This window comes from Cyprinus carpio, chromosome A11 (assembly GCF_018340385.1).
Source record: "Cyprinus carpio isolate SPL01 chromosome A11, ASM1834038v1, whole genome shotgun sequence".
Taxonomy (NCBI): domain Eukaryota; kingdom Metazoa; phylum Chordata; class Actinopteri; order Cypriniformes; family Cyprinidae; genus Cyprinus; species Cyprinus carpio.
This window is the reverse complement of record NC_056582.1, coordinates 18,391,304-18,414,651: the sequence shown is the minus strand read 5'-3', so window position 1 is coordinate 18,414,651 and position 23,348 is coordinate 18,391,304. Positions and strand designations below refer to the sequence as shown.

The following is a 23,348-nucleotide window of genomic DNA, read 5'->3' as shown; positions in this document are numbered from 1 at the left end:
AGAGCTTAGCCAATGACAAATGGCAATCAGATATGCAAGATGTCTAGTGCTGGAGGTTCACCATTTGAGCATGTTTGATTTTTTGCTCAAAGGCTTTATTGGATCTCATTCTGGCAAAAAAGTGAGCTAAGTGTTTGAGGATAAGTTGACTCCAACTGAGTTAAATGCCTAGGCATATCAAGCCTGCAAACTCAAAAGTATTAAAGCAGTGTAAGAAAAAAATAAAATTAAATAAAATAAAATAAAAAACACATGCAATAATTTAGCATACCAGTGTATAATCTTTTTTTTAAGGCCTTATGCATGCCTTTGCAATTCAAATGCTCTCATCACATCCTATAACCATCCCTGCATGACAAGAATTACATTCTAACAGCTTTTTAAGTGTACATCATCATTCACCACACATTGTCGTCATGTCACACTTGAGCCCCTTTAATATCTGTGGTAATAACCTGATGTTGTGAATCATTTAGCTGTGAGGTACTTTTTTGTTCCTTATAACATATTAGTCGAATTTAGAGGATTAGAATTCCTGAGGCAACATAAATCACACACTTCATAAGAAAGACAACATTTTAGCACTACAGTACACAAAAAACAATAAGAGAGACTAGAGCAGGTGTGGAGAACGTTGATCCTGGAGGGCCACTGTCCTTCAGAGTTTAGCTCCAACCCTGAACAAAAAAAAAAACTACCTGTATCCCGAAGACCTTGATTAGCTTGTTCAGGTGTGTTTGATTAGGGTTGGAGCTAAACTCTGCAAGGACACAGGCCCTCCAGGATCAACGTTCCCCATCCCTGAACTAGAGTAATAAAGCAAGACCAACCCCAGGTGTCAAAAAGCCGAGACTTTCTGCAACGATATATCACTTCCTGTTGGCAGTGTTCCGAGGAGGTCACAAGCGAGCGAAGATGGTACGGTGAGATGGTGTAGTTGAAGATGAGAACAAAAGGGCTGCGTGGAGTGGATCCTCGAATGTCAATGATCCTCATGTGATCGTGCCCCACTACAGTCCAAACTTTATCTTCTGTCCAAGAAACACACACCCACAACCACACACACACACACAGACACAGCATGCTTGAAAAACTAGTACAGACTGAAATCCCCATTGACTCGGATCGTGTATCAACCCTCTCAAGCCAGCGCTCAATCGAGCGTATGTGTTCGCGAATGAAAATGAGAGATTAACAGAGTGATGGAGTCGTATGCAAATACCTGATGAATATTAAGCAGAGAACAGAAGGTCACTCATTCAGGAGGGTGTGAAATGATGAGAGTATATTAGTCTACACTAGTACCTTTCCCTATGCAAATTGAAATTGCTGTGTGTGATATCCAAAGGTTCCGGTCTGCGGTGTCTTGCAGAATTAGCATGGCTAATAGCTCCTGTAATTGAGGTCAGTTTCAAATGATTTTCCTGCCAGTGCTTGTTGGCGTTGTCTGAGAGAAAAGGTCTATTTGTATTGGGACTCTGGATCTTTTAATGCATTCACCATGACAAAGCTGACTTTGCAACCTGACTAAAGCTCAATGAAAGCTAACTTTGTAAAATAAAGCCAGCTTAGCTGCGCCAACGTGCAGCAGGTGGTCACAGAGTATGACAGTTTCCTGGTGCTTACTTTTCTCAGCTCGGCTTGCAGCTCCAATAACCTTAGAGCCAAAGCCTGCTGCCTAAGAAAATAAGAAAAATGAAGCTAACAGTCTCAGCTAGTACATGCTGCCAGTCTCTGCAGGGAGACATGCTCCCTGAATTTTTTCTTCTTTCACCTGCGCTCATCCCTGTTGCTGACATAATGGGGCTTGAACTTCCCTACGTGATGATATAATGTATTACAGTCTTATCTTAGAGACAAATCAGCCCAGCATCTGATGCAGCGGAGAGTCATGTCAGAGGCCAAAAACCAAGGTTGGTGAAATTGGTGATGAAACCTCACAGGAGATGTGAGAAAACACATTGTTCCTGGTGATAGAAGATGCATTTGCCCACACATGTCTTGGTGAGGTGGTAAACAACTTTTTTTTCTTTTCTTTTTGCTATAGTACAATCAAAACTGGTTATAAAGAGCTCATCTCTAGATGTCACTTCCAAAAAATACTAGTAATTTTTTTTTTACAGAAAAAGGCTGTAAAAATGCTACAGTAAAAACTGTTAATTGGTTAACTGTAAATTAGCCTTACCATATACATTAGTTTTTTTTTTGTAAAATACTGCAAAATTTATTATTTTTCTAAATAAAACCTACAAATTAACATATATTCACATTAAAAGTATGCCACATATGATTCTATTTATTTAAAAAATAAGTTTTTAAATGAAGCCAGCTGTGGTTGTTTCATGGATTACAGAAACTGTATTATTTTACAGTTTCTGTAATACATTAAACAACCACAGCTGGCAGATTTAATTACATTTTTTTTTTCTTCCCTCAAATACAAAATTTAAGTTAACCACAACCAAACCACTCAAGTGCACACTATCAATCGTGGCAGGAGTAATTGCTTAAATTTGGATGAAATTATGGGAAAATAAAAACTGTCATATCAATGAAAAAAAAAAAAAAAAAAAAAAAAAAAAAAAAAAACCTTATCAGTAAGCTCAAATAATTCCCCCATGGTCTTGGAATAATACAAAACATCTAAACCCCAGCAATATCACACCATCTAGATGTCTTGGTAACACTCATCATCCACTTCATTGGATCCAGTCTAGCTGAATCAGGGAGTTTGTATGGTGCCTGAGCAAAAAAATCTGCCTCACCGGAGACTCCCTGAGAGGAAGGTTGGCCAACCCTGATCCAACCTGCTGAACTAGACAGCCGCATGAGATGCTGAACTCACTTAATGAGATGTGTGATTTCTCCAGGCAGTCCCCCACACATGCTGAGGTCACACCTGTCCATGCACTGAATCAGGTTAGTAAATGAGAAGTGCTGAGCTTTGAGCTTCATCATTCAATAATGTGAAAGATGATGAACATCAGTGAATAATATGTCTAAAAACGTGCCAAGCTGAGTATGCATAATTGAGTGAGTCACCTGCCATGGTGCAGTTGACTTGAGTGTGCTCTAGAGGTCCGCTCCCATCAAGGTCGATTGTAAACACACTCGATTGGCTTCCTGTTTTCCTGAATGCCTCACAGGATCGCTCATATATTGCTGAAAATGATGAATCATAGAAATGATGAAAATAAATCTGCTGCTGTTTTTATGTTGTGTTTAATTACAGAACGCTTGCATTTTGGCACATCAGCATGCTTGGCACAGTGATAGTGAGCCTGTAGGAGGTAAACACAGAAGTGAAATCAAGAACATTCTGTTGCCTTAAAGTTTAAAGTGTAATCATATAAGATCAATTATACATGTCAACCTTTGGTGATTCAGCTGTATGATTTAGACAGAGCATTCTGCCTGATAGCAGATATCTATTAAATCAGTCACACATAAAGACGCATGCAAACAAGTCTTCGTTCATTTACGTATATTAAATTAATATTCCTAACAATGGCATAACCCATGGCATAATCATTTAGCAAACAGAGGTTATTATTGTTTACTTGGGACCTGTTCATCTTGACAGAGATGTCTACTGTGTGGTAGAGTGAGCTAATTTGCTGCACGTGTTGTTTTGCTGACAGTGAATCACACAGCAGGACTTGTAAAATGGAAATATCTTATTTCTCAGTCTTTTAATGCAATAAGTCTAACAGATGGCATTGTCATGCCTCTCTCTCCTCCAGAGAACATGTACAGTCATGAGCGTATGATAAAACGGTGCATGTGGCGGCAGATTAGAACATATTGATCCAACAAATTTGATTACAGCAAGGAACCGTAAAAATATATCTGCCGAAAAGAATTACAGCTTACTCAAAATACTATCATAGACACAGATACCAAAATTAAACGGATAAATTGGTGAGTACACAGTTTCATATCATCGTTACATGACATGTAGACTCGCAGCTGTCAAGTGATACATTATGTACACTCTAATTAATCTAAATGATTTTAAGATAAAAAGTAAGAAGCATTGGACTTATTAAATAAGCATCATTTAAAATAACGGATACCGTTTATATGAATTATAAAACTAAAAATATGGGGAACGACCGACCTCACTAACTTTACTGAAACATAATAAGAATTTCACTGAAGTCGAAGTCAATTAAAGAGCTGATTGAAAAATTTAGTATCCTACTTTCTCCCACACAATGTAGGCACCTATAGATGACAATTTGCCACTTTAATTCTTTTTTAAATTATCAATTTTAGCAAATAGAAAAGTATAACTTTGACAATACATATCTGAAATAAACCTAAGTACTTTAAATATATTATCATTAAAACACTGAAAAACAGTGAAATCCAGCTCACATCTGAGTAATAATGAAAGCAAAGGATGTTTGGGGCTTTGCATAACTCACAGTTGTGGCAGGTGGCTCCCGTGTATCCTGTTCCAGAACAGTCACAGTAAAACTGGTCCCATGACTGGATGCATTGACCACCGTGTTCGCACAGAATGGGCAAACACCTGTTGGGATAAACATATTCAAATGCAGTTATATTATTATATGTAGCTTATCCTGCATGTTTGTGCTACAGACATGAAAAAAATACCTCAAATCACACAGCTTATTGAGGAGAGGTGCTCTTACTGTTCTCTTTTTTATATATAAGGGGTTTAAGATAATTATCACCTGACAAATGCAGAAAGAAAACTGAAACTATGCTAAGACATTATGAGTCTGCCAAAGTGAATCCACAGAATTGGAATGGTCATCATTCACCAAGTTCTACACACCCCCTGCTCCTTTCATGTTTATTAAATATTTTGACTGATTTAATTATACTTCAAGCTAAAAATGAGAGTGTATCACTTTGTTTGAACTTTGTTTAACCAATTTCTATTCCATTAACATTCCAAAAAACTCCACAGATTTTCCTCCAAAAGGCTAAGAAATTCTGCCAAATCCATCTGGGCCTGGTTATTAGCCAAATTACATATTTGATTTGCAAGACATGGATAGTGAATCATAAAAAAAATAAGAAAACTGTGTGAACATAAGAAAATCAATGGGGAAAGCTGACCTGTCTTGTATGTTGCAAACATCAAAGCTAATCTGGCTATAGTTGCTCAGGGTTTCCTGCTGAATCTGAAGTATGTCGACTGGATGGTTGTTGATGAATAGGAGACGAAGGCAGCCTTGATATCCTTTGTTGGGGTTTTCACAGTTGAAATCACACTGGAATAAAGGGCAGCCTAAAACAATGGAAAATCCCAACTTACTGTCTTTTAAATCAAAAACAACATCCACAACTAATACCAAGTTGCACAAAGAAAATTCTCTGTTCTGAGAAATTCATGCAAAGCAGCTTATAGAATCTCAGCAGGACTACATTGTCCCTGAAGTAAGCAAAATGAGAGATTTAGAGGTCTTAGTTAAGATATTGGATGTTTGAGTCAAAGATTTCAATATCAGCTTTAAAGAAAATGCATTTATCCTCTAAAGTAATGGAATGTGGTTCAAGCTGCCTGAATGAACTAAAAAAAAAAAAAAATCCACAGAAAAAAGCAGGAGATTTGCTAATAACGGCTATGCATGTTAAATAAATGGACCCTGAGAATACGCTCAGCCTGTCAAGCCTGTATTTTATTCAGGAATATGAGGAACGTTCAGTTGATGGAGGTTAGAGTTAATAAGGTAGAAGAAAATTGTACCTTGCATTCAGGAAAATGTTTTGGGTAATAACCACTTTTTTGCCTGCAGTTCAGTAGTTCAGAACTGAGCGTTGTAGATGACAGATCAAAATAAGTTACTATCCCTGCATTTGAATATGGCCAGAAATTCTTTCCCAGAATCAGGATAAACTAGCTATTTCAATTTCTAATGCTATACCTCCGATGAAGATGGATGTTCTTTGCATGTTCTGAATAAGCCCACTGGTTTCCATTGTGACGGGCTTCTGGTTGTTGACTGTTAAAGACACCTTCTGACCCTTGACCTCGACGGCTATGGAATGCCACTGCCCATCATTCAAATTCTGACCTGAAAAACAAATAGTAGAAGCATGAACAAGGAACGAAAGCTGGGGTGAATTAATCACTTAATCATCTGCATCTACAGTTATTCACTTTACAATCTCAAAAAATGTATTCACAAGTTAACTATCGCTCCTATGAAATAAGTTGTATTTTCCCCCCAAATTCTGTATTTTTTTCTTCCAACTTCAATTTTTTTTTGTTTTAAATTAGCTAAATTCAACTTCTTTTTTCCTTTTTATTTTTTTCTGGACTCTTGAGTCAATGGTTAAATTAAATTTTATTAATCAAAAAGCATGTCTAATCAACTGAATTCATAAAAACAACTTAACATTTTACAGAACAATAGGGCCCTACGAAATGTTTTCTCTCTCTCTCTCTCAGAGTTTCTGTGTTGTGTAGTTAAATTATTTTGGTAATCAAATAAATGCAAAAAACATTAAAACATTAATTAATTTGTTAATCAACAACAACAACAACAACAACAAAAATGTGCTGCAAAACAGAGGTTTACTGTTAAAATAAAAAAAAAGGAAGAAAACTGTTTGAGTATTTTTAAAATAAAGTTTTAATAATAATAATGTTTCCATGTGTATCTAGAAATGATGAAATGCTGCTGAAGTGTTTTTGAGAGCAGCTCTGGAGATGAAGTTCATGTGTTCATGTCCTCACGAGAGACGTGTGTTTGAGTTTGTGTAGTGGATTCCACAATTCCGTCCATATTTTCCACATCATGGAAATCATAGGAATTTGTATACATCTTACCGCTCAACACCTGCGCAGCGTTTTGTTGCCCTCCAGAGAGTGAGAGGAGTAGCCTAGCCTGGCTGAGCTGCAGAAGCAGGTTAATGGGGTCCGGATCAAGAGACAGCGGGACTGAGAACAGCAGCCCTTCCTGATTCCATGTGCGGAACTGCAGTCGTACAGAGAGACTCTCCATACTGTAATCTGCGGGGAGCATCAGGAAGCTGCCAGTGGAACTGAGGAATGTCACAGCAACCGAGGAAGACTCGGAGCATGAGAATGTCACGTTGCCCTTTGTAAGGAAGAAGGAAGGAAGAAGATAAAAGAAAGCATGAATATGTGGGGAGGAGAATTAAACCCAAGGATAATTAAAAACTAGCTGTAGCGTAAGAAAGGAAAAAAGGAGGATGAAATAATACTGATGTTTAGCATGGGCTCTTGGTGCACAGTAGATGAATTATTGAAGCAATGTGTGCTGGTAGAGAGGTTAAAAACACAAAAAAGACATTTTTCTTTTACCTTAGCAAACAGTTTAACACTCTTTAGATCAGTATTTTTCAAACTGGGGTCTGTAGGCCCTTGGGGTCTGTCTCAAATAGTCTGAAGTTTTGCAGAATAACTAGTGAACAAAAATGTCATTGCAAACAATATGATAGAGTGCAGCTCTTCTTCCAGAGGCTCCGTACACATGTTTACCATAGACATGCCAAAAATATCTTCAATAAAAAGTTTGGACAAAACATTTATTTATTTATTTATTTTAAAATCTAATTTAAGTTTTTTAAAATCAAATTTAAGACTTTTTAAGACCTGCACACACAACAATATTGTATGCTCATACAGGACAAACCCAGTCAATCTTAGAATAAATAATCAGATTCAATCCTAGACTCATTTACTTAATCAAACAGGCACTCATTTAACTGCATAACAGGGTAACTGCAAGTTAAAAAATATCCAAGACATGTTTCATAAATTAATTTTATTCTGAAGCACAGTAAAATCCTTAAATGAGATATTTGAAAAAGAACTCTGATCAAAATTATAGAACGCTTAGAGATATTGAAGGCCAAAGGGTTGACCCTTTCAGCCACTGCAAGAGAAATTGGTCATTCCAAATCTGTGGTTTCTCGAATATTGTAGGTTTACAGTGATACTTATTCATTCAAGTCCCACCAAAAGGCTTGTTGTCCACGTATAACAAACGCAAGAGAAGACAGGATAATGCAGAGAGTCTCAGTGGGGAATTGGTTCAACACGGCAGCTGGAATTGCTTGCCAGTTCTGTAGACAGTACTCCAGTACTGAACAGGGTAAGGATCTGTCTCGGCATGTTTAAGAGAAGTCGGACTGAAAGTGCACTCTGTGAAGTTTAATTTATTTGGGTCTGATGGGAAATATTTTGCTCAGCATCAAACTGAGGAAAGACTGAAGCCAAAGTACGTAAATAAGTCAGTGAAAGATGGAAGAGGAAGTGTCATGGTTTGGGGGATGTTTTCTGCAGCAGGAGTTGAGCCTCTTATATAGCTACATGGCAGGGTGAATGCAAATGTTTATCAGAACCTCCTTCAGCAACATGCAGTTCTTTCCCTGAAAGCATCTCTCAATCAGCCTGCAATTTTTCATTCAAGACAATGCCCCTGTCACACTGCAAAACTGGTAAAGCAATTCCTTGAAGCTAAGAACATTAAAATAATGAAATGGCCAGCCCAGAGTTCTGATCTAAACCTGATTGAAAATTCAGTTCGACAAAGCTATGGCTAAGAAACCCACGACAGTTACCAAACTGTAGAAGAGAGTGGAAGAAAAGTGGACCAAGATCATATCAGCGCAGTGTGAGAAACTAGTGATATCCTGCAGCTGCAGATGTGCTGAAGTCATTCTAAGCAAAGGCCTCCACACTTCCTACTTATTTCTGAAAGCTGTTACCCTCCAAAATTGTAGTTGTAATCTTCTTTAATGCTACAGTTGTTACTGTTCTCTAATTTTGATCACTGTGTTTTTCACAGAACAAAGTTTTTTTTTTTTAAGTGCCTTGGATACTTTGTCAAAATATTAGTAGAACAGTGGTATACCTACAGCTAACATTCCTTCAAATTTTGAGTGATGAAGATTAACAATATTTCAGAAAAAAGAAAATCTAGTATTTATAAATTGTTCTCTAGTTTTGATCTCTACTCAATACCTCTCAACACTTTAACGATGAAACATTTGACCACGTGCACGGATGCAGTGGTGCTGTGTTTAATTTAACTATAGTTTTGAGGACCTTTGAGAAGTTGAAGTTCTCAGATCGTTTTGAAAGTGTAATCTACATGAAGAATATTGCATAAAGTTGCTACAGTTTTAATCTACCTTTTCCGCCTTTTAATCACAACTATAATATCCTGCAGCTCTAAATTATATTTTACTGCAACAGCTTATTGTATAAATAATAAATAACTATAGCACTGCATGAACATTATCTAGACAATGATGTGTGGAGCGCCTCAATCTATGCATGGACTTCATGTACTCTAGTGCAAAAAGCTGGTAAGATCTTTATCTTAAAATGCCTCTGACAGGAGGGAGGGAAAGACAAAATAAAGATCACTTTGTGACACTGCTCTTCTTTTCCTGTATGTGATTTTCATGTGTATGACTGGCCAGAGAGAGCGAGAGAGAAACGGACAAGAGGAGAGACTTCACAGCCTGTTAATTAGGGAAAGGGAGCTCTTTTATGGTGCGATACACACAGCTACAGAAACACACATTAGACACACACAGAGCTACTGTTATTTGCCAAGTGACACTGTTGTAAATCGCTTTATATAAAAAGGCCTAGTGTGTGAATAAAGTTATTTAAATGACACAATACAAAAAATGTCAACAAAGCTACACTTTTGTGGTCTCCCATTACTTTCTGAATAGTGAGGTTTCAACTCACAACTTTGACAGAGAGTGAGATTTGATGGCCTTTAAACTCACTGGTGCCTTTTAATTCTCACAATTGTTGAGCATGTTGAAAAGCGATATTTACAGTTACAACAGGAGTTGAAAAAGTTCATGCTTACCACTGTATAGATCTGCGGCTTCCGTCTTTTTGCCATGTCTATAACACTGACGCCATTGTAGTTGAGGTTTTCTATACAGCCGTGGAAATTTTCATGGAGAAAAGTCCCAGGCTTACCAGGCAAAGGGATTCCTCCAAAACTGAGTTGAATAAGGACACAGAAACACAGACACACACACACACACACACACACACACACACACACACACATACACACACACACACACACACCACACACACACACACACACACACACGAGATCACACAACAGACACACACACATTGCAAAACAATAGCCACCCAGAGATCAGTAAAGATACTGTTTTCATTGCAAAGAATAGTTTTGAGGGCTACTTTGTGGGCCAGTTTTACCCAACTTTAATAAAATCGATAAGTTGATTCCTGTATTTTCAGAGCATATATTTAGTTGGGCTTTGATAGTGGTGAAAGTGCATTTTTGCTTGTTATTTTAAGTGCTGCACCTTGATAGTAATGGTGCAAAGTATCAAACAGGCACTCACAATCTCCATGAGAAAATTATATACCCTGCTGCCCTTGTCAAGATTGGAAGCTGTTTAAAAAAAAAAAAACAAACAAACAAGGAAAATATAAAAATAGAGAGAGGGGAAGTGGTACATATTTCAACTGTTTGTAACGAGGTTAATCTATAATAAATGGTATCAATTTCCATTCAGTGTTGAACCCATTAATCATTTAAGCGTGAATGATAAAAAAAAAAAAAAAAAAAAAAAAAAAAAACAGGGGATGTGCACTCTCATGTTTGAAATAATCACTTATACAAACATAAGGAATAAATGGGGGGATGGAATGGGGGGATAGTGTGGAGGTTAAATAAATGAAGAACTGAAGGTGAAAAGGACTGAAAAATGGGTAACCAAAAATAAATGTGGAACAAAATGAGAAAAACAGGGATAGGGATAGTGATCCAAGTATCTACACTACACAAAATATAGATTTATTTATTTATTTATTTATTTTATTTTATTTTATTTTTTTAAAGAAACAACACCGCTTTAAACATGTATGACATGTATGATGTTTAAAAAATTCAATTTTCTGTTTCAAATGAATGCCATCCATTGAACTTTCTATTCATCACAGAATCCATACATATATCATGCTTCCTGTGTCTGAACAATTACAGACAAATCTGAAAGAAAAAAAAAAATCATACACATTTGTGCTTTAGGAAGTTATAATATGAAGCTATATTGTTAGCATGATGTAAGCTCTAAACTGGAGGATGATACAAGTTTGTTAAAATGGTAGGTGGGGTAATTTGAGCTGAAACTCCTGGGGTAAGTTGAGTCAGTGGCTCATCCCTTTTTATGATTAGAAAGTATTATTTTACTGTAATTCAGCATTCTACTTCATTAATTTTAGACCAAGGATTTTTGATTTTGTGTTTTTCTTGGTTTTGAACTTGATTTTGTTCCGAAAAATTTAGAATTTTATAGGTCTTGTTTATGAAATTGTATTTTCCTGCAATATTTATAAGTGGGATGTTAAGTATTAGCTTAGTTCTGTAAGGTCAATTGCTGGCTTTTTATTTATTTATTTTTAAATCTTCAATTTGTACTGTATTTTGTTCTGAATTTTTTAAGTAATTTAAAAAATGCCTTCAAAATTGTGTATTGTATCTTTAAATAAATGTTTCAAGAAGTCATCCATCCATCCATTCCATTATCCAGAGCTCTTTGTCTTTATTAGCATAGCAGGGAGCTGGAGCCTAAACTAGTGTGTTGAGCCACAGGCAGGGAAACACACTGGATGGATGGCCAGTCCATCACAAGGCTCACACAAGTCATTTTTATTAAAATGTTCTTCCTTTGATATAGCATGAGGTGAAAATGTTCAACATAATCAATGGCACAGTTTAACTCCATGTGGTTCAACATACCCTATACCTAGGCTTAATTTACCCCTCACTGGGGGCAAGTTGAGCCAAGATACTACATTTTTTTACTTGCTTTTTCAAAAACATCAAATCTTAACGACACCAAACTTTTAAATGGTAGTGTGTTTCAAAGGGTCTGTTTGTTTGGTTGTGCTGAAATTCCTGGAACCACTGACTTTGTTCTCTATGGAACTTCAGTTCAGGCTTTCATAAGTTTGCAGTGACAGTGACTGAATAAAATGTTTTGAAACATGGTTTCAGATAACAAGGGAGCAGGATATCTTTATGCATGTCACAGTAATAGATCTTATTCTTTTCTTCTTATTGTTTTGTTCTGTTATGAAAAGAAGAAGTTCTTTTTAAATATTTAGTTGTGTCAGTGTCTGTTATGTATTAGGGAAATCCCGTCATCATATATCTGGAGTTGTATAAACAAATTACATCTATAAATTACAGAATGAAAATAATTAATTATATTCAGATTAACAATAATTTACATTACGATCTCACCTCATAGTCTATCTCCAGTGTGTCCTCTTGTCCCAGACAGCGGAAGTGTTGCGTGTGTCCATCCACTGTGAAGTTGACATGTTTGTTAAAGCGCTCAATTTGAACAGAGTGCCAGTGGTGGTCGTCCAGCAGACTTCCTAACATGACAGAAGATGAACGACCAGTAGACTGAGGCTTGGCATCATCTGTACAGGGACAGCAAAAGAGAGAATAGGAACCTAGACTTTGGAACTTAAAACAAAGAATTCAGCCAGGCATCTAAACTCCCTATGCCTCAGGTACTTTTCTTTAATCTCTAATTTCACTTTCCTGTCCATCAAGACATTTGAGCATGAGTGTGAATAAAATGATAGAAGGTAAATCTGAAATGTGTCCCACCCTTCTCATTCTCTCACCCAAATTGAGATGTAAAATGAGTCTTCCTCTCTGAAGCTCCAGAGTGAGGAAATCTCCTCTCTGTCCCTCTCCATGAACCAGAACCCCTTCTGCCTGATGGCTTCTGAATCTCAGGGAAATCACGTCTTTCACTGTGCTGGTGGACTTCTGGTTGAACCGGTAGAGTAAGGCACTGCGGCCATCGAAGTCAGCCACGTCAGACTCTGAGGAGTACAGCAAAAGGAGATTAAAGAGAATGTGAGAAGTCCCTTCGCTCTCTGCACTTTCTTTGAGCTTCCAAGATCTGTACAATCTGATACTTCCTGTTAATTTGAAAATGAAGCTGTACTGAATGTTTGAATGCAGCTCACTTCTTCAGATCTTAAATATGGTATAAACATGTTAATAGAGACTGATGGACAATGAAATGGCATTTTTGACATGCTTCTCAATAGTGTGTGTGCCAGGTTTTACTTGCATTGTGGGAAGGATAGTAGATCACCTTAAAACAATTAGGAAGAGGCTAAATAAACACTGCATACTGTCTTAAAGAAAATCTAAACATGCAAAATGTTTTGTGTGATGGTGAGGTTTAGGGGTATGGGATAGAACATTTCATTAGCTCAGTAAAAAAGTAATAACATTTGATATTGAATCTCAGTTCATGTAAGGTATCACTCACTGTATGTGCAGCCATAGACCTCTAGCCGTAGACCCATTCCTCCTTTGGGGCTTCCCTCAAGGGGCAAAAGACGCATATATCGAGTTCTGATTGAGTGAGGGAGTTTGTGTTGGACCACTGTGTCTGTGTCACTGTTTCCTATAAATGTCTGTAAATATATGCACAGTTGCACAAAAACACACATATACACTGATTTTGGTCAGGCAGTCCTTAATAGATACTGTTAATACTAAAATCAAAAGTTTTAGGTAAATTACCATTGAAAAGTTTGGGGTTGGTAAGTTGTTTTTGAAAGCTACTATTACTGCAGTGTTCCGCATCACATGATCATTCAGAAATCATCCTAATATGTTGATATGCTGCTCAGGAATGCTCATATTTCTATGGAAACAGTGATGCATTTATTGAAATATAATTTTTTCTTAACATTATACATGTTTTTACTGTCATTTTTGTTTAATTTAATGAATTCTTGACGAATAAAAGTATGAATTTATTTCTTAATTTCTCAAAAAAATCTTGACCCCAAATTGACCCCAAGCTTTTGAAGGGTAGAGTTCAAAAATAGACATGCATAAAGGACTAGAATACATTTCCATTATGCCAACCAAAAAAAAAAGTTGTTTCCCAAAATTCTGGCCAAACAGTACAATAAAACAAATGTGTGTTTTCAACATGGACCAGTGACAGTTTATAAAGGGCTTGAACAAACAGCTGCCATGCTAACCAGGCCCTGCAGACACCATTTAGCATACAATGTTTTGTATGATGCAAACATTATATTAGCACAAATGATCTACTCTGAGTTTGGTTCTTTGCTCCTCAGTGATGATGAAATGAGACTAAATGATTTTCTGATGAGTTCTGACCTTCTCAGTCTTTCTTTTGTGTGCTGATTCATCTCTGCTGGGGTGTTTTTTTAATCATTTTTATTAAAGGATCCTTGAAAATAAATCACTCCCCGAGCTTTTAGGGGGGAAGATGCCAAATGATTTTTGGAAGATAGCGGCCAGTCTGTTTGTCTTTCACAGAGCTAACGCATGCCGACAGCATACAAACCAGAATAAACTAATTTCCTTCATCTTGTCTGCATCATTAAAGTTAATAAAAGATCAAGGGTGTGATGAAACAATGGGAAAGTATGAGAAAACTTATAGAGAGAAAGAAAAATCTATTTTTTTCTGAGGGAGAGTGTGACTGGAATGTTTGCTGATTGCCAAGTGAATTTTAAGCCCTTGCTCACAGACTGTGAACATGAATAAACCTCTGACTAACGGCTGACTGGCTTCCAGAGTGACTGTGACGTGGTGTAAATGTGCAGAATATCATTAAATATCATGTGATCTGACCTATTCAATGATCTACTTATTAAAATACATAAATAAAAATAATGCCATAATCCAGCCAGAAAGGTGAAAGGAGTCAGAGTAGCTGATATAAACACACACACACACACACACACACACACACACACACACACACAGACACACACACACACACACACACACACACACACACATTATATTTGTACCAAACATTTCCGGTATGAGTCTTTTGGTTAGGTATGCATGTGTACATTTCTCCTTAATGCCTAATTAGAAGCTATTACAAAATTTAATCTTTGCGAACTGTTGTCTTCAAGGCTGTTGAACTTGATATTAATAATTAATTTAGTGAGAAAACAGCTGTGGAAAAACAAAAATCACAGATGCAAAGAAAATGGAGAGAAAATTGAAAATAAGTTAGGATGATGAAATGATTTACATACTGTAAAAGCACAACCAATCTTAGATCTATTAAAGGGAGCAATCAGAACAAAATGTGATCTCCTAGAGATCACTGAAAGAGGGAATTATTAGAATTCTGGCTAGTTTCTTTAAACCTTAAACTGATTTTTTTGCCATGATTTTTCTTCAGAGAAAAAGCTTTCAAATTTCACCATTCATAGAATCTCAGCAATCTCTGGAAAAGCCAGTCCTATACTCCCTCACTAACTTTAATTTAATTCCAGATGCTGGAGAATGTGTCTGAATGACCTACATATTGGTTTAATGTGGATGACCAATTTTGACATACCTTCAGATATTTCCACAACAACTTCCTTAGTAACCACATAGCATAATGTTTTCTGGCCCAGATCCGGGCCAAACAATCACTTTTCCCTCGGCCCACAAAGAATGACAGCCCTGAAGTGGCCCAGAACTGGATTAAAGACAAGGGCCACACATGGGCCATAACCGGCCCGAATCTCAGCCAGTTAATCACCCTTAATTGGCCCTGAACTGGCCCAAAACAGGTTTTATTATTGATGCCAATTCTCAGCCTTAAGTAAACCAGAATCCCCAAATCTGAGCAACACCTGAGCCTTATATAATACAGAATCTTAATATTTCATATTATTGCATTGTGTATTACTATAATCACCATTATTCATTTTGTGACATGCTTTATGCTAATAAAGTACATTAAACTGAATAGAAAATCAGACTTAAAACCCACAAATCATGTAACTGTGCAATAAAAAATGTATTGCACTGATTTTTCTATTTATTTTTATAAAGAACAAATCAACCATAAAGTATACAGTCTATAAGAGAAATTTAACAGATAGACACATGTAACTTAATCATAGTAATTTATTACTGATCTGTCAAAGAGCAGTACCACAATAATCCAAATGACGATGCATTGCAGTTGCAGTCCTCTCTAGCAGAATATAATAGTAGTGTGAGGAGCAGGGCATAATTTAAGTTGTTAAACGCTGAAAATACTATCCTGATCTACTCTGTCAAGGTGCGAGTTTCTCATTCAAAACACGCATCACCAGAAACACGGCATGTCGCAATCTATGATGAGAACTGACGAGAGCCAATGAGCATTTGATATCGCTGCTGTAAAACTTGTTATGAAACTTCTTAACGGCAATTTTTTCAATTGTTGCTATAGCTACAAGGAAGGAGATACATATCTGAATGGTTTGAATTTGCATCTGTTCCTCACACCAAGCATCACATGGATACAGAGGATTTAAATAAAAAAATAAGACACTTTCATGATCATTTTATTTAATGCTTGTGCATGACAGCATACTAATAAAAATGATGTGCCCCCACTCTCTATTATAGATCAGTGTGTGCCCCATGGTAAACCAAATAAATGTTACATGATAATGGTTAAATGATCTTTCTCTCTCTCTCTCTCTTTTCATGTAAGGATTCTAAGATTAGTTGTACCAAGAATAATAATATAAAATTTAATAAAATTATAATTAAATGCAGTTTAATGCACTTGACTGATTTGCTTAATTTTGAAATTATAATGTTTCATTCTGTTTTGACTTGCCATTTTAAAGACTACATTTTAACAATACTACACTTCATTAAAATGTATGTGATCATTTAACCATTGTCATGCAATATTGTATTTATCTTGTTTATCATGGGTCACATAATATGCTGCCAGATCTTAGCCTGATTTGGGCCACATATACTGGACTGCATCGGCCCTCATATTGTTTGCCGTGATCCACGCCGTGCCATCATTGCCACACATGGCCCAGCTCTGGCTGAAAGGGTACATGCCATTGCCGACAGGAGGCCAGCAGTGCCAGCTTGAGGACACACTTGGGCCAAGTCCATTTGCTATGTGGGTATCATCTCATTTGTGTTCAAATATTTACATAGGAGACTAAGTATGAAAAAACAGTGCAACACAAAAATTCTATCCATAATTCAACAATGCCCTATGTATGTTTTATTCAGAGAAGAAGGGAATAATACAGTGCTTTTTGAACTTCCCCCAACATCGCAGTGGACGATGACAGGAAAACTTAATTTGCAAGTGATTCCCCTTCTTAACTCAAGGATGAAGGGCTAGTTGTTTAATCCTTGCACTGAACAATAGGCTTAGTTTTCTGTGTTCATTTAGCGTAGGCAAAGACAGAGGAAGAAAGGGAGAGAAAGAGAGAGATGCACAAAGCAGAGGTCTATGCAACACTCTGTAAATATCACTTATTGAAAATTAAATGAAATTCTTAAGCCTTGAATTAAGCTATTAAAAATTAAGATGGTACTTTGTTTAACATGCAAACAAAGTTTGTGAATTGTGAAGTTCCTTTATACAAGAACTATATTTAACTTAAAATTAATTGGGCAATATTTTTTATAGGAAGTACTGTACAAAACAAAACTCAAATAAACCTTTTAAATTCTTATTACATAAGCTGCTCTGCAAACTGATCTCAATCTATCATAAAACTTGAAACCTGCAAAATATAGGCCAACTACACATCCCAGGTCTTCTGGACATATCAGCATCTCCCAAAGTGGTTTATATTCACCTGAAAATGCAAGGTATGCAAAAAATCTACCAACCTAACCATCTCCATTTAATATTAAGTTAAACTTAAAAATGGCAAAATATTGTTTACCATGTCGATTTTATATGGGTTTAACTAAATTGTTGTCTAGCAACTTCCTTGTTTTTTTATTTTCCAATGTGGTGGTATTTAAATGCTCCGAGCTAAAGTGAGGGGAAGCTAATCAATATAGTATAACACTATGAAGCTCTTTCATCCCAATACAGAGTCAATACACAGACGGCAAGTATTGATTTTCAAATTATAATCATTATTATTTAGCATTTTAAAGGTACAGCTGACATTTTGTGTCATTTCTAAAGTTCAAGAGGGAGGTCAATTAACTTTGAGCTATCGACCCTTTTTTGTAAGCAGAGGTATGAAAGTTGGGAAGACGGTGCATTTTTGAGCTACAAATTCTCATCTGGCTTATAAGTTTACATTGTTTTTATGCATGATCCTGGTTGAGTCATACTTCTTCATTTAGCAAATAAATAAATAAATAAATAAATAAATAAATAAATAAATAAATTATAGTCCTTTGAATATAAAAAGACAGGAAGAGATAACAGTAACATGTTGCAGCCAAAGCCCATTCAATGAAAAGATTCTTCACAACAGAAAGATGATCTGATTAAGCCTTCAGCAGCTTTAGCTCAAAATAATCAATATTTTCTATGGTCACCTTATCTCTGTGGAAATACAAAGACATGTTGGACCACACCTAAAGAGTAGCCAAAGAACTTTAGAGCAAGACAAAGACAGATCAGCATACGAGAATGGCCGGGAGAAAATATCTATAAACACGTTTCTGAACAGATTGACCTTTTTAGAGTGGTTTAATAGAATCTGTCACAACGTGATGAATTCTCCTTGCCACACTAGCTGCTGTTAGCGGCTTACACTAAAGTTCCTCCCAGTCATCGCCAATGATTTTAAATGGACACCAAAATCTTATTATGTGGGATGGAAAGTGGGCGGTTTACAGAGCAAAGGAATCAAAGCTCTTAATGAAAAAAAGAAACATTATGAAAAGCCTTGGAGATCAGCGTTAAAGTACAAAACATAACACAGCTGCTCTGACCTTTTCATGTTGCTGAAGATTAAATTTGCAATCAAACCTCAAATGCTTGTTTTAATTGTGAAAAAATAAAATCAGTTCACAATTGAAAAATATCAATAATTACATTAATATTTTGATACCACCATTACCACCACCACTATGGATTCTTCTTACATTATGGATTTAGATGATACATAAATTTTTTTTTTTTCCAAACCACTGCGCTCATATTTATTCGCTGAGAAAATATTATACATATATACATTATTCAAGTAAAATATTACTCAAATGTTACTTAGAAGCTCACCCTGGATGTCAGGTATTGCTATTACAGGAAACTGACAGCCGAACTTTATGGTACAAGATAAGGGACTTTCATATTTTGCCACACCATTTTGCAACAGTATTATTTTAGTGAAAAAGTGTAGGTTAATCTGCTTTACCAATTCAAGCACATGGAAGAGATAAGAGAGAGTTCTGAAATTAAATATATTGATTTTTTTTGTGAATGCGTACACATGTGGGTTTTTGCAGGCTTTACACCTGGTGGTTCACTTGAACACGAACCAGTGGTGGATAGAAGCAGAGGAAATCGATTTCAGAGATGTCGCAATAAGCCCAAACTAAAGAAAAGACAACTAGAGTCAATTGGAGGCACTACAGTAATCCAAACAATAACTCTGCAGAGAGCCTTCTGTCCACCATGAGAACGGGATTTGCCACCATCAGGTCTTAGGGATCTGACAACACCAACTCCAAAACCCGACATTAAAAGAATTCAAGAATGTTAAATTATTCAAATAGATATTTGGAGTTTTAGTAATTCTCAGCTGTAATTTTCTATTCATTTAACATTTTCAAAATTACAGGTTTTGCATTTTATACTAAGTGACAACAAGTTGACCTCTGTATTCTTCTTGGGGGGAAATCAGTATTACATGGAGCATTTCTTCTAATAATGAACTAGCAAATCTTTTTCATTTGATGTATTTCTAAATAATGCACAACCCCAAGGAGCAGGAGCCACATCAACTGGTCATAAATCAACACACAATCATTCAGCAAGAAATAAATAGCTTCTTTTATGCCTCCCTGCTTTAACTTTCTCCACTATTTTTTATGATTAGCCTGCAATTTAGTCCAAATAACTCTAATATAAACCATTAAGACCATAGTTAAAATCCTTTCTGGTGAAACCATTTTCAGGTATAATACAATCAGTTAAATTTATGTCTGAGATGCAAAACATATCCTACACAACATAAAACTTGCATAAAGTGTGTGAGATCCTGGTTAGTTTGTCTGTGAGTGTGTGTGAATCATAACTTGTGAGTACATTGCTGACTTATGCATAACAGACCTGCTGTAGAATCTCTGCAAAATATGTAGTTTTTATTTTTTTTTGCACATATATAAATATAATATGTTATTGTTTAATAATTTTTAGAAAACAACATATTTAGTCAAATGCATAGGTTTTATCATTATATTCTTGTTTAATAAATGCATGTATACTGTACATTCACTAACTTTTTATGTCAATCTGAGTGAAGATGTGTTTGAGCTTGTAGCTTTAAGTTGTGTTTCAAAGAAGCGTCCTTAAAACTGGACCCCTTCACTGCTGCTTTGTTCTCCATTACAGAACTCCATCAGTGGGTAACCCAATGCAAACATTGTACTGCCATTCCTTATTGAGCACCCAATTCATTATCAACGTTCCATCTCTGTACCTCAAAGAAGCTCACAGCTGCACTTTTTAAAGAAACATCAATGGAAAATACAAAGTAATTCAAATCTATATTCAAAAATCTATTTTTTTTTTCTTGTTTTCATACAGGAAGACACAACTGCATGTTCTTGCTACATTTAGAGATGTACCTACATTTTTAGCGAATTTCCAACAGCTGCACATCTATTCCAGGATGGAATTTTGGTCCTAGAGGACCACTGTCCTGCAGAGTTTATGCTGCCTTCAAGTGCACCTGGGAAACTTGTACTCTAAGTTGGGCATTCATCATTATGACATCATTACAACAAGTGGGAAACATAACATGGAACTCTGCTTGTATTACTATTGTATTACAGCTGGACTGTAAAATGTAAATGAGAAATTAATATTTAATAATGAGTACATTAATAATTATTTTACTTTACTGTAGTAAAAAAAGAAAAGAAAAAAAAGTGTTTTAAACCACCAAGCTTTTATTTTGGCAGAAAACTGCAGAGAGACCTTTAATGTTCTGTGACAACGGGTTTACAAAAGTGTGTCTCATTACAAAACTAATTAAATGCTGTAATTTGTATAGTGTGTATCATTTATATGCTAATTGAATGATAGATATATTATTAATTAGAATGGATAAAAAGTTTTTAAAACACATGTAAAATAATAACGCACAAAACTGAAAAACAAATGCAATTTTTTTTTTAAATAACAAACAACGCGGTCATGGATCGAAAAATAATAAGCATGAATCAAAAATGTAAAACACATTTAAAATTATATTGCACAAAACTGAAACATGAATTCAAAATTTTCCAAATCGCAAACAGAATCAGGTTTCCTGCTCATATGTTATTTTTTTGTGTGCTTGTGGTCTTTTTTCCCCTTTGCTCTTGTTTCCACGTTCTGCGCTTGCGTTTCTAAATGTTGCAGTTAGAGTTTCATGTAAATCAGGGCGGGCTTCAGCGTCACCATTGGGCCACAAGTTCTAGATTGACAGCTGCTCCTCTAGCCAATCAGTCCAAGGGGGAGTTGACGTCACTCCAATGCGACTCGTGGCTGCTGTGGCAGGTGTGTGAAGCTGGATAACCAGCGTCAGCAGGCAAATCCTGGACGATCTCAGGTAATTAGCCATAAATATTTTGTTAATGGGTGACAGAAACATTCCCTTTGTGTGTTATGATATTTTCTGCAAGCTCTGTGTAGTCCGATATGTAGCCCGCTAACACGTGTCTTGTTAGTTTGGTTTAGTGAGCAATACTTTATATTTTAGGCAGTAGGGCTGCACTATAAATCGCACGCGATATTTGATGCGCAGCTTGTCAGTAAAGCCGGTTCTGTAATCAGCGGTAAATCTCCATCACCTGCGCACTTTCATGGAGCAGCATTTACTACACAGAGCCGTTATGCTGCTCCATGTGAAAGCGCGCAGGTGATGGAGAAATACCGCTGATTACAGAACCGGAATGCAAATACAGTATTTTATGTGTTATATTTGTGGTTGTAGCTAGAAGGGATACAGCTACAGGAAACCAACATTAAATATTTTTTCTACCAATTATATTGTGTTTTTATTAAAGTTAACACCTACCCCAACCCCAAACCTACCCTTAAAGTAATGCAGATACATTAAAAATCATTGTTTAGCACGAGAAAAAGGACGCGATATTGATGTGCGTAAACCCTGGTAGGAAATGTCAGGACACCGCCTTTACTGACAAGACGCGCATTAAATATCGCGTGCAATTTATCGTGCAGCCCTACAGTGCCTAAAATATAAAGTATTGCTTACTAAACCAAAATAACAAGACACCTGTTAACGAGCTAGATATCGGCCTAGTCGGACTACACAGAGCTTGCAGAAAATATCATAACACACAAAGGGAATGTTTCTGTCACCCATTAACAAAATATTTATGGCTAATTACCTGAGATCGTCCGGGATTTGCCTTCTGACACTGGTTATCCATTCTCACACTAGATCTTCACACTATTAATCACGGGATTGGGACGGCACAGGAAAAAAATGTCAGCGGGAGTGGGCGGGACCGGGAATCGTAATAACACTTTGATCCCCAACTTTGTACACAAATATAGCCTATCTTTAAAATAAACTATAAACTGTAGGCTTATATTTTAACTTTGAACTCAATTCTACTTCCCCTGTGTCTTTATGTTCTCCTCCTGTCTGCTTTGGTGTGGCTAGTTCAGTGAATGACCTGCGCGTGAAGGACAGATTGTTAATGGCTGGTCTATGTGGTAATACAGTAGCCTCCATCGGGCAGGACATCCAAAAGCCCAGCTATCATTCATAGACCTCAAATATAGCGTTTTATCTAAAAGATGTATGTAGTCACAACTTTACATGGCCGCTCAATCTAATGTTAACCCACAGAAATGTGCGCTATTGAAGTGTGTGCGCAAACTGAACAGCAGCGCGCTCACAGCAGGACAGATGGAGGCACCGGTGCACTCACTGGCTCTTAAAATACTCCGTAATCTTTGGTCATACAGATAAAAGTAATAAATCTTTCGAATCCGTATACGTTCATTTGTGTGCACTCAGAATAACAACGAAACGTGCTTCTGTAAAATAATTAAAGCAAACGATGAGGTTTCTGTCGTCTCGGTCATGTGAATTTGAGCGAGAAATTTCGAAACTCTGTGTATGAAAAATAAATCTATAGACAGTGAAATGTCTACGCTCAAATGAAAAAATAAATAAATAAAATAGAAAACGTGTGTGTTAGCATGGATGTTTTACATTAAATTTTAATGTGTGTGCAATGCACAATGTGCATTAAGATGGCTTTCAGTTCAATGAAATAACAAAAAAACTACATTTTGAATTTTTATTTAACTAAAGTGGGCATGCTGTG

At 36.4% G+C, this 23,348-nt stretch overlaps 1 protein-coding gene across 3 annotated transcripts in view; it reads right to left on the bottom strand.

Annotated features, from left to right (window-relative positions):
* cntnap5l (contactin associated protein family member 5 like) overlaps positions 1–23,348 on the bottom strand; it is a 46,625-nt gene that overhangs the window by 13,520 nt on the left and 9,757 nt on the right. The window contains exons 2-11 of one of the 3 annotated variants that reach the window (XR_006161146.1): positions 13,327–13,474; positions 12,665–12,868; positions 12,270–12,454; positions 9,843–9,986; positions 6,812–7,082; positions 5,904–6,053; positions 5,095–5,266; positions 4,431–4,537; positions 3,043–3,162; positions 831–1,031 (exon numbers count right to left, since the gene is read on the bottom strand). Coding sequence is in view for 2 of the 3 variants with exons in the window: in XM_042766616.1 (XP_042622550.1) it covers positions 831–1,028; positions 3,043–3,162; positions 4,431–4,537; positions 5,095–5,266; positions 5,904–6,053; positions 6,812–7,082; positions 9,843–9,986; positions 12,270–12,454; positions 12,665–12,868; positions 13,327–13,402 (1,627 nt within the window). In the remaining variant the exon portion in view is untranslated. Of the gene's footprint in view, positions 1–830; positions 1,032–3,042; positions 3,163–4,430; positions 4,538–5,094; positions 5,267–5,903; positions 6,054–6,811; positions 7,083–9,842; positions 9,987–12,269; positions 12,455–12,664; positions 12,869–13,326; positions 13,475–23,348 lie in introns of those variants that run through there. The other 2 variants (XM_042766616.1, XM_042766617.1) reach the window with 2 other exon arrangements.